Raw genomic sequence first — 14942 nt, 5'->3', positions numbered from 1 at the left:
GACCACTTGGTGTCATGCACAGGATGAAAAATGAATAGAAACATTGCCCCAATTACAGAGCACACCCGAGTATGAGCAGCGGTTGAGTCCACTGTGTTATAGCGCTTGGTGTGTAGCGAACTGAGGCTGGGGAGAGTTTAAAGGAAACATGAATTGTAACTGGATCTAGTGACCTTGTGCTACTTAGATTAAAGAGTGGCCTCGTGTAATACAATGGCCATCAGTGAAATGTAGGCAGATGGCACTGGATGTTAAATATGCCAATGTCGTGCAAATGGTGACAGGGAATAAGGGCAATGGACAATAGACAATAGGCAATAAACTATAGGTGCAGGAGTAGGCCATTCGGCCGTTCGAGCCAACAGCGGTATTCACTGTGATCATGGCTGATCATCTACATCAGTACTAGCTTTCTCCCAATATGCCTTGACTCCGCTATCTTTAAGAGCTCTATCGAATGCCCCTGTCCCACTTAGGAAACCTGAACGGAAACCTCTGGAGACTTTGCGCCCCACCCACGTTTTCCGTGCGGTTCCCGGAGGTTGCAGGTGGTTGACGGAGGTTGCAGGTAGTGGAAGCAGGTAGAGTGACTGACAAAGACCTCCGGTAAACTCCGGGAACCGCACGGAAACCTTGGGTGGGTCGCAAAGTCTCCAGGTTTCCGAAGTTGAGACCCTCTTGAAAGCATCCAGAAAATTGGGCTCCACTGCCTTCTGAGGCAGAGAATTCCACAGATTCACAACTCCGTGCGAGAGAAAAGAGTCCTCGTCACCATTATAAATGACTTGCTCCTTATTCTCAAATTGTGCCACTGGTTCTGGACTCCCCCAACATCGGGAACGCGTTTCCTGCCTCGAGCGTGTCCAATCCCTTAATAATCGTATATCTTTCAATAAGAATTCCCTCTCATCCTTGTCTCGGAAAGGGTGTCACTTTGTAATACGGAGTAGCGTTTGGTCCACGAGGGCAGGGTCCATTTAATACAGTGACTGTTGCCCGTGCAGCAAAGATGATGAAAATGTGAACGGAGGCGAGGACTGGATCAGCCGGGAGACGTTTTATTGAAACAGTGACCAGGAAGCAAAGCATGACAGATACTGCAGCACCTGTATCAGGCAGATTATGCTAGAAATATAGAACAGGACAGATGGCCTCGGGTAAATATAAAAACAGGGTTAAAGCTTCAGGTCAAATATCCTTCATCAGAACAATGACAACACGGCGTTAAAAGAACCAGGCCGAGTGATTGGACTGAAGGGACTGGAGTATATGCAAAGGGGACTGTGGTAAAACGTGGATTCAAGTGGATTCTAAGAAGTGAGTTTTTTTATTAAACTTACAATAAGATGTTTGGTAATCGCAGTATCATAGATGAAAGGGTAGAGGCGGCGAGTACCTCTGGAAGACGTAATCAGAATGGACATTATTTTATGGGAAATACTTTAATTTAACTTCAAGCTTCACATCATTAACGTCGTGTTAAAACGGAATTGCCTAACAGCTGCTGAACAGACGAAACATCGCGTTCCAACCAAAAATAAATGGTGATCTTCAAATATACATAATTATCCACAGGTCTCCCTGATCATCCATCCATCTATTATTATATCTCTATTCCCTGGCAGTCCAGCTGATAATACGCAACAGCACTCATCAACTCTGTTTATCCCTCTCCTTGTACAATTTTAACATTACATCCCAGCTTCTATACTCAATGCTCTGATTTATAAAGGCTAGCATACCAAAAGCTTTCTTTACCACCCTATCTATATGAGATTCCGCCTTCAAGGAACTATGCACGGTTATTCCCAGATCCCTCTGTTCAACTGTATTCTTCAATTCCCTACCATTTACCATGTACGTCCTCTTTAGATTTGTCCTGCGAAGGTGTAGCACCTCACATTTATCAGCATGAAACTCCATCCGCCATCTTTCAGCCCATTCTTCCAAATGGCCTAAATCACTCTGTAGACTTTGGATATCCTCTTCAAAGTCTACAGAGTGACTTAGGCCATTTGGAATTCTACAAGGCACAGAAAGAACATGCAAAGCAAACAAGACGTTTAATATGTTTGAGAAGGGACTGCAGATGCTGGAAAATAGAAGGTAGACAAACGTGCTGGAGTAACTCAGCGGGTGCTGCAGCATCTGTGGGGCGAAGGATATAGGCGGAAACCCTTCTACAGACTGATGTTGGCGGGAGCGGGAAAAATAAAGAAAGAGGAGGAGCCAGAGGGCTGAGGAAGAGCTAAGAATGGGAGGAGACAGTGAGGGCTACCGGAAATTGGAGAAGTCAATGTTCATGCTGCTGGGGTGAAAGCGAAATATGAGATGCTGCTCCTCCAATTTCCGGTCGTGCTCACTCTGGCCATGGAGGAGGCCCAGGACAGAAAGGACACAGTGGGAGGGGGGATTGAAGTGCTGAGCCACCGGGAGATCAGGTTGGTTATTGCGGACCGAGCGGAGGTGTTCGGAAGGAACTTCAGATGCTGGCGAATCGAAGGTAGACAAATCAAGTGCTGGAGGAGGAACATTTAAAAGTAAGATGAACTGGAATTCGCACATGGAAGTGCAAGGGTTGGACCGTGGTGATCCGTTCTGAGCGACGCGTTATGAATAAGACGAGAGAGACGGCTCAAAGATGCAATAATTTTATTTAGGAGCTATCTCCGTAAATATATTATCTATCCCGTTTCTGTACCGCTGGTCTCTCGTGCTGAAACACCCTGAGACGGCGCACAGAGCGATATTGAAGATAAGAGATTGTGAATCGCACCCCTCCCTCCACCCGCGCTCCGACACACATTTCCATTTTGAACATATATTTATTCTTTGTACTTATTATCAAGGGAATCAAATGTTGTATTCCCGATCCTGGCCCCTCTCCACTGGCTCCCTGTGCGGTTCCGTATACATTTCAAGACCCTCCTCTATGTCTACAAAGCCCTCGATGGGCTTACCCCCTCCTACATTAAAAGTCTTCTCACCCACAACTCAGATCGAACGGCTTGGGGCTTCTGAATATCCCGCGGTCTAGGCATAAACTTAGGGGCGACCGCGCCTTTGCGGTTGCAGCTCCTAGACTGTGAAACAGCATCCCCCTTCCCATCAGAACTGCCCCCTCCATCGACACCTTTAAGTCTAGACTAAAACATTATCTATACTCACAAGCCTTTCCTGACGTCCACTGAGCGAGGGATATATGTATATATGTATGTAGTTTGTTTGTTTATACTATTCTTATAACAAATGTAAAGCACTTTGGCCAACGAGAGTTGTTTTTCAAATGTGCTATATAAATAAATGTGACTTGACTTGACTAAATGTGACTATTCTCACTTGTACTCACTATTTGAGCCATTTCCTAATTTCTTTCAAGGGGGATTGAATCGCATTTTTCAACTGCTCTCTGAATTTGGTCTGCGTCCCTGCATAAATGCAGGAGTTGGTGCAGGAACTGAGAAGCTCCAACATGTATCCGCTCTCCTGTAGAATAAACCTTGGGTCATTGGAGTTGGAGCCGCTGGCATAGTTATTCCTGGTAAATTGCACATATAGAAAATTGACAACATATGTCAACCGCAACAGGAGAAAACTGCCCGAGATTGCCATGAGTAAAATGATGGACTTTCGCCTGCTCTCCATCTCTGGGTCCCTCTGTTTGGGACCAGTGCTCTGGGCCCTGAGCCTCCTGCGAACTCCACTGGCTGACAGAATGTGCCTGACCGTCAGAATATTGAGCAGGAAAATGGAAACGAAGGGGAAAAAGGGATTTATAATGCGGTCAAACCAGTCAGAAACCCTCCATGCAATCGAAGTATAATATACATCTTTTATGGTGCAGTACCAGGGCACATCGTCAATGATGTAGGCAGGCTCGTATACAAAGTAGGTTGGGACGTTTTTCAAACAACCCACCACACAGATTGCGCACATGACGATATTCGCGATTCTCTCGCGGCAATACCTAAGCTTCAGTCTCTGGCAACAAATGGCGATGAAGCGATCGAATGTGAATGCGACCGTCAGCCAAGAGGACGTGTCCTTGGACGCCCAGCTCAGGACAATAACGAGACTGCAACCCGGAGTGACGGAGAGCAAGCTGACTGGAAAATATATCGCTCGAAGTCGGCTTAATATCACAGCGTTAATAATAACCAGGAAATCCGTCACTGCCATTAACACCAGGTAGCGTGTGATGCATTTGGAGAGACCACATCCTCCGATTGACAGGATGACTATCGTTACTAAGTTCGCTGTAAGAGAAATGGAGATACTGGATCAGTCGGAATCAGGCTGCCCTCTACATCATCAGCGTATTGAGGAAACGGGAAAATGTATTTTCCCAATTAATCTTTACAATACAATACAATACAATATTCATTGTTATTTGAACCGCAGTAGGCTTAAACGAAATTCTGTTTCTACAGCCATACAAACAAAAAAACGATTCCTACTCGACGCACAACCAATTCACACAAACATCCATCACAGTGAACCTCTTCCTCACTGTGGTGGAAGGTAAAGTCTTTTCTTTCCCCAGTTCTCCATTTTTCTCCCGATGTTGAAGCCCGTTGTAATCTTAATGCTATTGGAATGCCTAAATGGATATCAATGTGCGCTTTGAGCTGATTATGCCAGTTGAACTCGCGAATGTTAAACAAAGGTCTTAATTGCCCGCTTCAAGGATCCAAACTGGTAAAAGACCCCTAGAATGACCCACCGAGTCCACGGGGAACATCGCTCTCCCGTTTACTCGAGTTCTGTCATCACACTGTCAAGGGGCAATTTATCGTATGAAAGAATGAATAAGAACGAATGAATTTATTAACCAAGTATTCACATACAAGGAATTTGCCTTGGTGCTCCGACCGCAAGTGACAACATACAGTGGCCTAGGAATGACACATAAAACATTAAACATTAATATTAAAATGTATCGATTAAACATGTGAATTAAATAAAATACCAGAACAAAAGGAGGCTACAGATTTTTGGTTATTGAGTCGTGGAAAAAAAATCTGTTTTTTTAATTTCTGGGTGTGGCAGCGTTGACAGTCCGGAGTCGCCTTCCAGAGGTAAGTGATTCAAAGAGTCTGTGTATATCTATACACTGTAATTTGCTCGATTGCAATCATATATTGTCTTACTGCTGACTGGGTGGCATAAAAAACACAAGCTTTTCACTATACCTCGGCACACGTGACAGTAAACAAAGTTGTAAGTTGCAAACTGTAAACTGTATAATACAACTGTATAAACTGTAAACTGTATAAACTGTATAACTGTATATGGATGAGAAGGGAATGGAGGGTTATAGTACGAGTGCAGGCAGGTGGGACTAAGGGGAAAAAGAATTGTTCGGCATGGACATGTAGGGCCGAGATGGCCTGTTTCCGTGCTGTAATTGTTATATGGTTATATGGTTATATGGTTATAAGGAAGCAAAAGCATTCTGGTTTAAAAACTGCATCATATCAATCTGAACATTCCGTGTTGATGTTATATTCCCACATGCCTAATTATTCATCGTGGTAAATAATTTGTTACATACCCGTGCAAAAGTAACACCAGAAAATAAACATTTAGGTAGATTAGTGTGTGGGACACCGCAGCAAACGTTTGTGGATGGATAACGAGAAGTTGCATCGGTCGGACAGGATGAGCATGTGTAATTAGCTTAATATCCTCAGTCGATAAATCAATTTTAAGTGATAGCAACGAGGCACGTTTCAAATTTTAAGCAGATTACTATCAGTGATGTTCTCACTTGCCCAGAGAACGTCGATATTCCAGTCAAAAGTGCAATCAAACGTAATTTTAAACAAAAGATATACGCGATTTCATTGCACAGGCCAATATTATAGAACACGGTATTTTTGAATCAATATTAACAACCTCCCCTTGCAAGTAATTTGGTCAAATTAATATTTACTTTCAATCTCACAAACAGCGGAGATCTGGGGCCGTATTTTCTTTGCACCGTAAGAAAACTGAAATAAAATGACCACCAATTAGTAATAAGCAATTGCTGCGCGGCGTGACCGACAGAGTCACTGTCCGTTGTTAACAGGTACTGGTGCCTTACCTGGGACACCGAACGATGCAAGGAGAGAATAGTAAATTGCAAAGACCGGCCCATTTCCAGGAGCGTGCATTTTTCTTCTGAACGGTAGTCTAATGAGATGCAATGTCAGATATCGGCGCTTCCGCACATCTTTATTCACACGATTGTATTCCCTGAAGTGGCAATTAACCTGGATTACGACAAAGTGTTGATTGCAGTATTCTGAACGAAGAGATCAAACAGCCATGATAATGCGTTTTGAAATTAAGCAGATGTAATGCATTTAAAGTGAAAGCACAAATTAGATAAAATGGAAGTTTGTTACTGGTATTGGTTTCGTTAAGCCCCTGTCCCACTTAGGAAACCTGAACGGAAACCTCTGGAGACTTTTCGCCCCACCCAAAGTTCCCGTGCGGTTTCCGGAGGATCCCGGAGGTTTTTGTCAGTCTCCCTACCTGCTTCCACTACCTGCAACCTCCGGCAACCACCTGCAACCTCCGGAAACCGCACGGAAACCTTGGTACACTAGTTCTGTAATCCCATTTTAGCACCAACTCCTTGCACCGTATGGCCTCGCTTGGAAGATGCAGCATGGCAAAAGGCCCCTCGAATGACCCAGGGACTCCACGCCGGGCATCGTTCAACCGTTCACACCAGTTATGTAATGCCATTTTAGCACCCACTCTCTACACATTGGGGGCAATTCACACATAAGAATTAACGTGCATCCAACACGGCTTTGGATTCGAAGTGACCAATGTAATATGTTTGGCCGACTCATCGTGCAACGTGAAATTTGCCTGACCACGGAGTCCTGACGTTAGTTAAACATTATGGAGGCTTCCTTTAAAATAAGATGGACCGTTGTGACATACCAACAAGATGTCAGGTAAAGGTTGAAGGACATGTGTACTATGACCGATGATTGGGTAATGACTGACAGGGACCACTGGAATATGAACTCAGGCTGGGCGCTGCATAATGGGGAATTATATAGTTTGAAGAAGAAATTACATGAAAAACGGTATCGTCCCAAAACGTTGCTTATTTCCTTCGCTCCATATATGCTGCCCCATCCGCTGAGTTTCTCCAGCATTTTTGTCTACCTTTGGTGTAATTTAAATGCAGGTGTCACGTGGTGTTGTCGTGGAATTGAAAAAAGGAATGGTGGGTGTTTCACTGGGAGCAGACTCATAGGAAAATAATCCAGGCCTTCCTTGTGTCTTTTACCAGTGTCTGTTCCTGATCTATTGCTGAAAGAGATGACAGGTTAAACTAAGCACTTCCGCCTGCACGTGTCCAAATCCCTGCATGTTCAGGTGCCTATCTAAAAGGCTCTTCAATGCCACTATTGTATCTGCCCCAGCGCTACCCTCAACTGTGAGACAACAGATGGCGCAATGGGCTAAGTGTTCGGCTGGCGACCGGAAGGTAGCCGGTTCGAATCCCCCTTGGAGTGCATACTGTCGTTGTGTCCTTGGGGCAAGACACTTCACCCACCTTTGCCTGTGTGTAAATGTAATGTAATTATGTGAAGCACTTTGGGGTCAATGCAAGTTGACTAAAAATGTGCTATATAAATAAGATTATTATTATTATTATATTATTAACTGTGATCAGCCATGATCACTATGAATGGCCGTGCTGGTCAAAGGGCCAAATAGCTTATTTCTGCGCATATATTCTATGTTCCCCTGTTTCTATGTGCGTTCCAGGGCCCTACCACTCCGTGTAAAAAATAAAATAAAAATCCACCGATTCACTTTTAACCGGAATGTTCAGCAAGTGTAATGCAAACATTTTCTGTTTGGTATTGCAGCAGTCAGAGAGATATGAATCGTGCGTTCGGCAATTACAGCGTATCCCTCAATTAATGTGGACTTATTCTAGACATACAATTTTAGTAACGGCTGTGATATAGGCAGAGATCCAGCCTGGTGCTATGGCTGGTGTTGCAATATCAGAAGAGATGTACAGCGTACAGGATACAGTTTGGTTTGAAGTAGAGGTCTGAAGTAGTGCTCGTTTTAAGTGCCTTCAATATGATCAATTCATTGAAGCAAGAATGCTGGAGAAACTCACCGGGTAAGGCAGCATCTGTGGAGCGAAGCAATAGACGACGTTTCTGGTCGAGACCCTTCTTCAGAAAGGTCTTCTTCAGGAGAAGGGTTTATTCTTCAGAAGAAGGGTCTCGACCCGACCCGCTGCCTCGCAAGATAGAAGCAAATGGCATGTTAGCATTCATAGCAAAAGGAATTGAGTATACGAGCAGGGAGGTTCTACTGCAGTTGTCCAGGTCTTGGTGAGACCACACCTGGAGTATTGCGCACAGTTTTGTTCTCCTAATCTGAGGAAAGATATTCTTGCCATAGAGGGGAGTACAGAGAAGGTTCACCCGACTGATTCCTGGGATGTCAGGACTTTCATATGAAGAAAGGCTGGATAGACTCGGCTTGTACACGCTAGAATTTAGAAGATTGAGGAGGGATCTTATAGAAACTTATAAAATTCTTAAGTGGTTGGACAGGTTAGATGCAGGATGATTATTCCCGATGTTGGGGAAGTCCAGAACTAGGGGCCACAGTTTAAGGATAAGAGGGACGTATTTTAGGACCGAGATGAGAATATCATTTTTTTACACAGAGAGTGGTGAATCTGTGGAATTCTCTGGCACAGAAGGTAGTTGAGGCCAGTTCATTGGCTATATTTAAGAGATAGTTAGATGTGGCCCTTGTGTCTAAAGGGATCAGGGGGTATGGAGAGAAGGCAGGGATGGGATACCGAGTCGGATGATTAGCCACGATCATATCGAATGGCGTTGCAGGCTCGAAGGGCCGAATGGCCTACTCCTGCACCTATTTTCTATGTTTCTATGTTTCTATGAGATTCTCCAGCATTTTTGTCTGCCTTCGATTTTTCCAGCATCTGCAGTTCTTTCTTAAACAACTCATTGAAGCATGTAAGTTTGTGAGCTAATTTGTTTTTCTCCGAGAAATGCAACTAACAATGTTAATGGTTTGAGCTATTTTTAGATTCAATGGCGTGATCTAATATAAGGAGATGTACTGCAGTATTAATTTCACAATCGACATTTTAGCAGGACGTCGTTCTAACGGATTATGCACGCGCCTGGGAATGGACCTGTCTTCGCTATTTATTATTCTGCCCTTGCTGCTTTCGGCGTTCCAGGTGACGAATGAAAATAGACTAAACGCGGACAAAAAACGTATAACCGTTCGTTGCTGAGTATTTTGATTGTTCAATATATTTTTTCATGATTTCTTTTCAGCTACCTACAGAGTGTTTCGACGACGAAGTGTATTCCTTCGATTTTTAGGGCCTGTTCCACACTACAAGGTAATTCAAGAGTTCTCCCGAGATTCACCTGATTCGAACTCGGAGAATTATGGTAACAGCCGCTCGTAGGTATTCGGGGCTCTCGTGGATATTTTTCAACATGTTGAAAAATCTTCACATGTCTTCACGAGTTACCGCGTTCCCCGAGTACCTGACGTTAGCGTTACGAGCTGCTAAGAGACGTCCCGACCTCAGACGTACCCGCTACGTACATTCTACGTACTTACAACGAGTTTGATTTTTTTAAGAGCTCTTGAATTACCTCGTTGAGTGGGACAGGCCCTTTACTATTTTAGGTCCCAATGTTAACTTCATTATATATTACTTGACCAGTTTCTGAAGGCTGATTTCAAAATATTCTCTGATGCACGCAGTTTGGTGCAAGGCACGCACTTTTCGTTCAACGTCGCGTCACATTCAAACGTTTTTACGTCTAATGTTTATTTTTAAATTACTTTTATCCTGTATATTTTCTTTGGCGACACAAGGGGCTGTAAATACTGGAATCTTGCAGCAAAACATAAAGTACCGGAGTGATTTAGCTAGGCGGCAGCATCTGTGGAGGTAATGAATGGACAACGTATCTGAACCCTTGTATCGACCATGAGACCTGGGATGTCAGCACTTTCATATGAAGAAAGACTGGATAGACTCGGCTTGTAGTCGCTAGAACTTAGAAGGTTGAGGGAGGATCTTATAGAAACTTACAAAATTCTAACGGGGTTAGACAAGCTAGATGCAGGAAGATTGTTCCCGATGTTGGGAAGTCCAGAACAAGGGGTCACAGTTGAAGGATAAGGGGGAATCTTTTAGGACCGAGATGAGAACAACATTTTTTACACAGAGAGTGGTGAATCTGTGGAATTCTCTGTTGAAGCGAGTTAATTGGCTATATTTAAGAGGGAGTTAGATGTGGCCCTTGTGGCTAAAGGTTTCAGGGGGTATGGAGAGAAGGCAGGTACAACATACTGAGTTGGATGATCAGCCATGATCATATTGAATGGCGGTGCAGGCTCGAAGGGCCGAGTGGCCTACTCCTGCACATATTTTATGTTTCTACGTTAAGAGACTTCTCCCAGTAAGCTTCGTGGGGTGGGGTTAGGGATGCGATAAGCAGAACAAGGGCACAGAGGACACATGGGTGAGTGATCCACCCGCGACAGCATGGGGAGCTACGCTTACTGAATAAAGGACATTCTGGATAATCTGAAGTGAAATGCTTCGGCGTGGAAGCAGATGCGGCGGTAGTCGAGAGCAAGGGATGACATTCTTGCAAGTGGCAGGACAGGAGGAAGGTCTGAAGATGGGCCCCGACCCAAAATGTCGCCGATACGTTCTCCCTTACTCACCAACGATTATTGCCCGACCCGCTGTGTTACTCCAGCACTTTTTGTTTTCTAGTGTATTTATTTCATTTTGTACTTTGATTAAAATATGATAACTATCACAGATATTGTGACTGTCTAATGTAAACCATAAATGCGGCATCGTATTGATACATTTCGTATCCAGAGCAGATTGGAATTCTATTTCACCAAGCTCTCCGACTTGTTGGTCATCACAACTTTTTTTGAATTGTAGTTCTTATTGTAATCAATAAATTTTCAGGCGCTTTATTGTCACGAGCCCAGTACCTATCTTATGCATAGCGACGTAATTACACGAACTGAACTCTGAAATCGGTGCATTAATGCAGAGAGTCATGATCTTTATTTCGGCTATGAATCCTATCCGTATACCAAATGGTTTTGTAGTAATGTTTGTTAACTCGCTTTAGTAAAGATATTAACCCACCACCCTCCCCGTGGAAACTTCTACTGCAAAGGATGTCGTGTTTGAAATTGGAAGTTGAGAGGCTGCAATTTTCCACTCAGAAACTGGCTGGAATTGTAAAGTATGATAACATTGAACTATTGTGAACGGGTGGTTTGCGTGATTGGTGGGATGAACGGGCTCTTTCCACGTTGTAGCTCTGATATATTCTGGACGACGAAACATCAGATAGAAAATATCTTGAAACATTTGCCAACGTTCATGTTTGCGAGACCTCTTGGGCCACCGCCACGCCCTTCATCGAAGGAGTCGTTACGATGAAGCTCTGTCAGATTTATCCGCGACACCCCATCACTGGTGGTAGTTTCTTACAAGAAAAAAATATATCTTCATTATGTGTTTCCATATAAACTGGTTACATTCCATGGACTGTCTGCTGATGTATTAAATTATTCCTACACGATATGCGATAATGGGTCTCGTATCACACGCATGAAGAGAATTAGTTGATTATACGCGCGAAATTGGAATTATTTTTCTGTCGTTTGTGTGGAGCTCAAGTCAATGGGCAAATTTAAGGCGAAAGTCGACACATTCCGGAATAGTAAGTGTGTCAAGGGTTATGGGGAGAAGGCAGGTGAATGAGTTTGAGCAGTAAAGAGAGATCAGCCACGACTCAATGGTCGAATAGACAGGATCTGACAGCAATATTAGAATTCGTTGCATTTTCTAGCGGCGAAGCTAATTATTAATTAGCTTACAGAGAAAGGTTGAACAAGTTAGGTCTTTATTCTTTGGAGCGCAGGAGGTTAAGGGAGGACTTAACCTTAGACTCTGACATCGGGGGGGGGGGGGGGGTGCAGGGGAGAGATAAGTTTATTTGGCCTTCCACCACAGCAATGTGATGGATGTTTATGTAAATTATGTTGTGTCTTGGGTCTATTTGTTTGTAATGTATGGCTGCAAAAACGGCATTTCGTTTGGACCTCAAGGGATCCAAATGACAATTAAATGTATCTTGTATCTTGTATCTTGTATCTTGACTTGATAAAGGTCTTTAACATGATGAGAAGGATAGACAAAGTTGACGTGGATAAGCTTTTCCCATTGAGAGTAGGGAAGATTCAAACAAGAGGACATGACTTGAGAAATAAGGGATAGAAGTTTAAGGGGTGACATGAGGGGGAACCTCTTTACTCAGAGAGTGGTAGCTGTGAGGAATGAGCTTCCAGTGGAAGTGGTGGAGGCAGTTTCGATTTTATCATTTACAAATTAATTGGATAGGTATATGGACGGTAAAGGAATGGAGGGTTATGGTCTGAGTGCAGGTAGATGGGACTAGGGCAAAATAAGTGTTCGGGACGGGCTAGAAGGGACGAGATGGCCTGTTTCCGTGCTGTAATTGTTATATGTTACATGTTATATGTTATATGGTATATTAATATCCCGGTCTCTCCCTCTGTTCTGCAGCGAATTTGGTGACGATTGCGATTCTATCCAGAGGAAGATGCGGCCTCTCCAACTGTATCACTCGCTACCTGGTATCCATGGCGGTGATGGACTTCCTGGTCATCATCACCGCCGTGATCCTAAGCCGGCTTCGGGCTATTTATTTCCCGAACACAGTCCTGTCTACCATTCCGACCTGCAAGGTCCTTATTGTCCTCAGCTGGATTTCAAAAGATGCTTCCGTCTGGTTGACGGTCGCTTTCACGTTCGATCGGTTCATCGCCATTTGCTGTCAGAAACTGAAACTAATATATTGCACTGAGAAAATCGCGGCGGGTGTTATTGCAACGGTCTGCGCGTTAGGCTGTTTGAAGAACGCCCCATTTTATTTTATATATGAGCCAGTCTACATAATTGATAATATACCCTGGTTTTGCACCATAAAAGATTCATACTACACTTCAATTGCATGGATAGTGTACGATTGTCTACACCGCGTTTTGAACCCATGCCTCCCGTTCCTACTAATTCTGTTGCTCAATGTTGTGACGGTCAGACACATTCTAGCTGCCAGTGCAGCCCGCAAGAGGCTCCGGGCCCAGACCAACGGTGGAAAACAAAGTGACCCGGAAATGGAGAGTCGGCGGAAGTCGATCATTCTACTCATGGCGATCTCGGGCAGTTTTATGCTGTTGCGATTGACCTACGTCGCAAACTTCCTCTTTGTGCAAATTACAAGCAGCGGTTATGCAACCCGTTCCAATTCCAACGACCCCAGGTTTATTCTCCAAGAAAGTGGATACATGCTGGAGATACTAAGTTCTTGCACCAACTCGTGCATTTACGGGGGGACACAGACTAAGTTTAGAGAGCAGCTGCAGGAAGTGGTTAAGTATCCGTTCTATCTAATTCGCAAGCGGTTCAAATAGACTGAACACATTTTTCTCTACAACAACAATGCGGATTGTCAGTGAAACGGAGCTTGAGAGTTGTATTCTATTTTCCGTCCTTACTGTTAATGTGAGCTGCTGATGTATGCTATGTAACTCGCCCTCGCGGGCACACCAATGCAAGTTTACATCTCCGGGTCTAAACATCTGAAATAAAAGTATATACAATTCGAAGTTTCTTTCCTGTTCATGGTGTTACGAGGGTATTCAGATGCCAAGTTAAAGTCATATCCTCTCTCTCCGTGTGATTCATATCCCTACTTTCCTAGAAACATAGAAACATAGAAAATAGGTGCAGGAGTATGCTATTCGGTAGTTCGAGCCTACACCGCCATTCAATATGATCATGGCTGATCATCCGACTCAGTATCCCGTACCTGCCTTCTCCCCACATCCCCTGATCCCTCTAGCCACAAGGGCCACATCTAACTCCTTCTTAAATATAGCCGATAAACTACCTTCTGTGGCAGAGAGTTCCAGAGATTCACCACTCTCTGTGTGAAAAATGTTTTTCTCATCTCGGTTCTAAAGGATTCCCCCTCTATCCTTAAGCTGTGACCCCTTGTCCTGGACTTCCCCAACATCGGGAACAATCTTCCTGCATCTAGCCTGTCCAATCCCTTAAGAATGTTGTAACTTTCTATAAGATCCCCCCTCAATCTCCTAAATTTTAGCGAGTACAAGCCGAGTCTATCCAGTCTTTCTTCATAAGAAAGTCCTGAAATCCCAGGAATCAGTCTGGTGAACCTTCTCTGCACGCCCTCTATGGCAATAATGTCCTTCCTCAGATTTGGAGACCATATCCATTTCCTTGCATATCCACGTGTCTATTTGCAACCATCTTGTACGTCACTATCCGATTTGCCTCCAACAGCCCCTTAGCAACGCGTTCCAGGCACCCGCCGTCCTCTGTGTTAAAACCCCCCATCTCTGATAAATATTGCCCCTCCCATCCTCAAGCTGTGCTGCACACGGACACTTCTCTCCCAGATAAATTAAACAACTTCTTTGCTCGTTTTGATGCAGCAAACACCACACCCAAGAGGAGAGCCAGCCCCTGCCTACAAACCGACCAGCCAGTCCTGACCATAGACACAATGGACACACGGAGAATCCTGTCTAAGGTCAACCCGTGGAAAGCAGTCGGACCCGACAACATCCCAGGACGTGTGCTAAAGGAATGTGCTGAGGAGTTAGCAGATGTGCTAACAGACATCTTCAACATCTCCCTTAGTCAGGCCATTGTCCCCACATGCCTCAAAACTTCCACGATAATCCCCATAGCGAAGAAACCAGTGGTTGCCTGCCTAAATGACTACCGCCCTGTCGCCTTGACCCCAATAATA

General features: G+C 44.2%; 1 protein-coding gene across 1 annotated transcript; it reads right to left on the bottom strand.

Annotated features, from left to right (window-relative positions):
- Positions 1-3348: 3348 nt before the first annotated feature.
- On the bottom strand, positions 3349-6704 carry LOC129716297 (probable G-protein coupled receptor 139). Its single transcript, XM_055666165.1, has 3 exons — positions 6683-6704; positions 6089-6289; positions 3349-4256 (listed from the first exon to the last, which is right to left on the bottom strand). The coding sequence occupies exons 1-3, from the start codon at positions 6702-6704 to the stop codon at positions 3349-3351; spliced, it is 1131 nt and encodes a 376-aa protein (XP_055522140.1).
- Positions 6705-14942: the final 8238 nt, after the last annotated feature.

This window comes from Leucoraja erinacea, unplaced genomic scaffold (assembly GCF_028641065.1).
Source record: "Leucoraja erinacea ecotype New England unplaced genomic scaffold, Leri_hhj_1 Leri_204S, whole genome shotgun sequence".
Lineage (NCBI taxonomy): Eukaryota > Metazoa > Chordata > Chondrichthyes > Rajiformes > Rajidae > Leucoraja > Leucoraja erinaceus.
Note: the sequence above shows the minus strand (reverse complement) of the source record. Positions and strands in the feature narration are given on the sequence as shown.

What these genes read in the sequence shown, in the direction of transcription:
- LOC129716297 (XM_055666165.1), bottom strand. Translation starts at nt 6,704, where the DNA reads ATGCCCGGCGTGGAGTCCCTGG. An exon ending in GCCCGGCGTGGAGTCCCTGG is followed by an intron (nt 6,290 to 6,682) that starts GTCATTCGAGGG and finishes CTCTTCGTTCAG; the next exon opens with AATACTGCAATCAACACTTT. An exon ending in TGCATCGTTCGGTGTCCCAG is followed by an intron (nt 4,257 to 6,088) that starts GTAAGGCACCAG and finishes TTTCTCTTACAG; the next exon opens with CGAACTTAGTAACGATAGTC.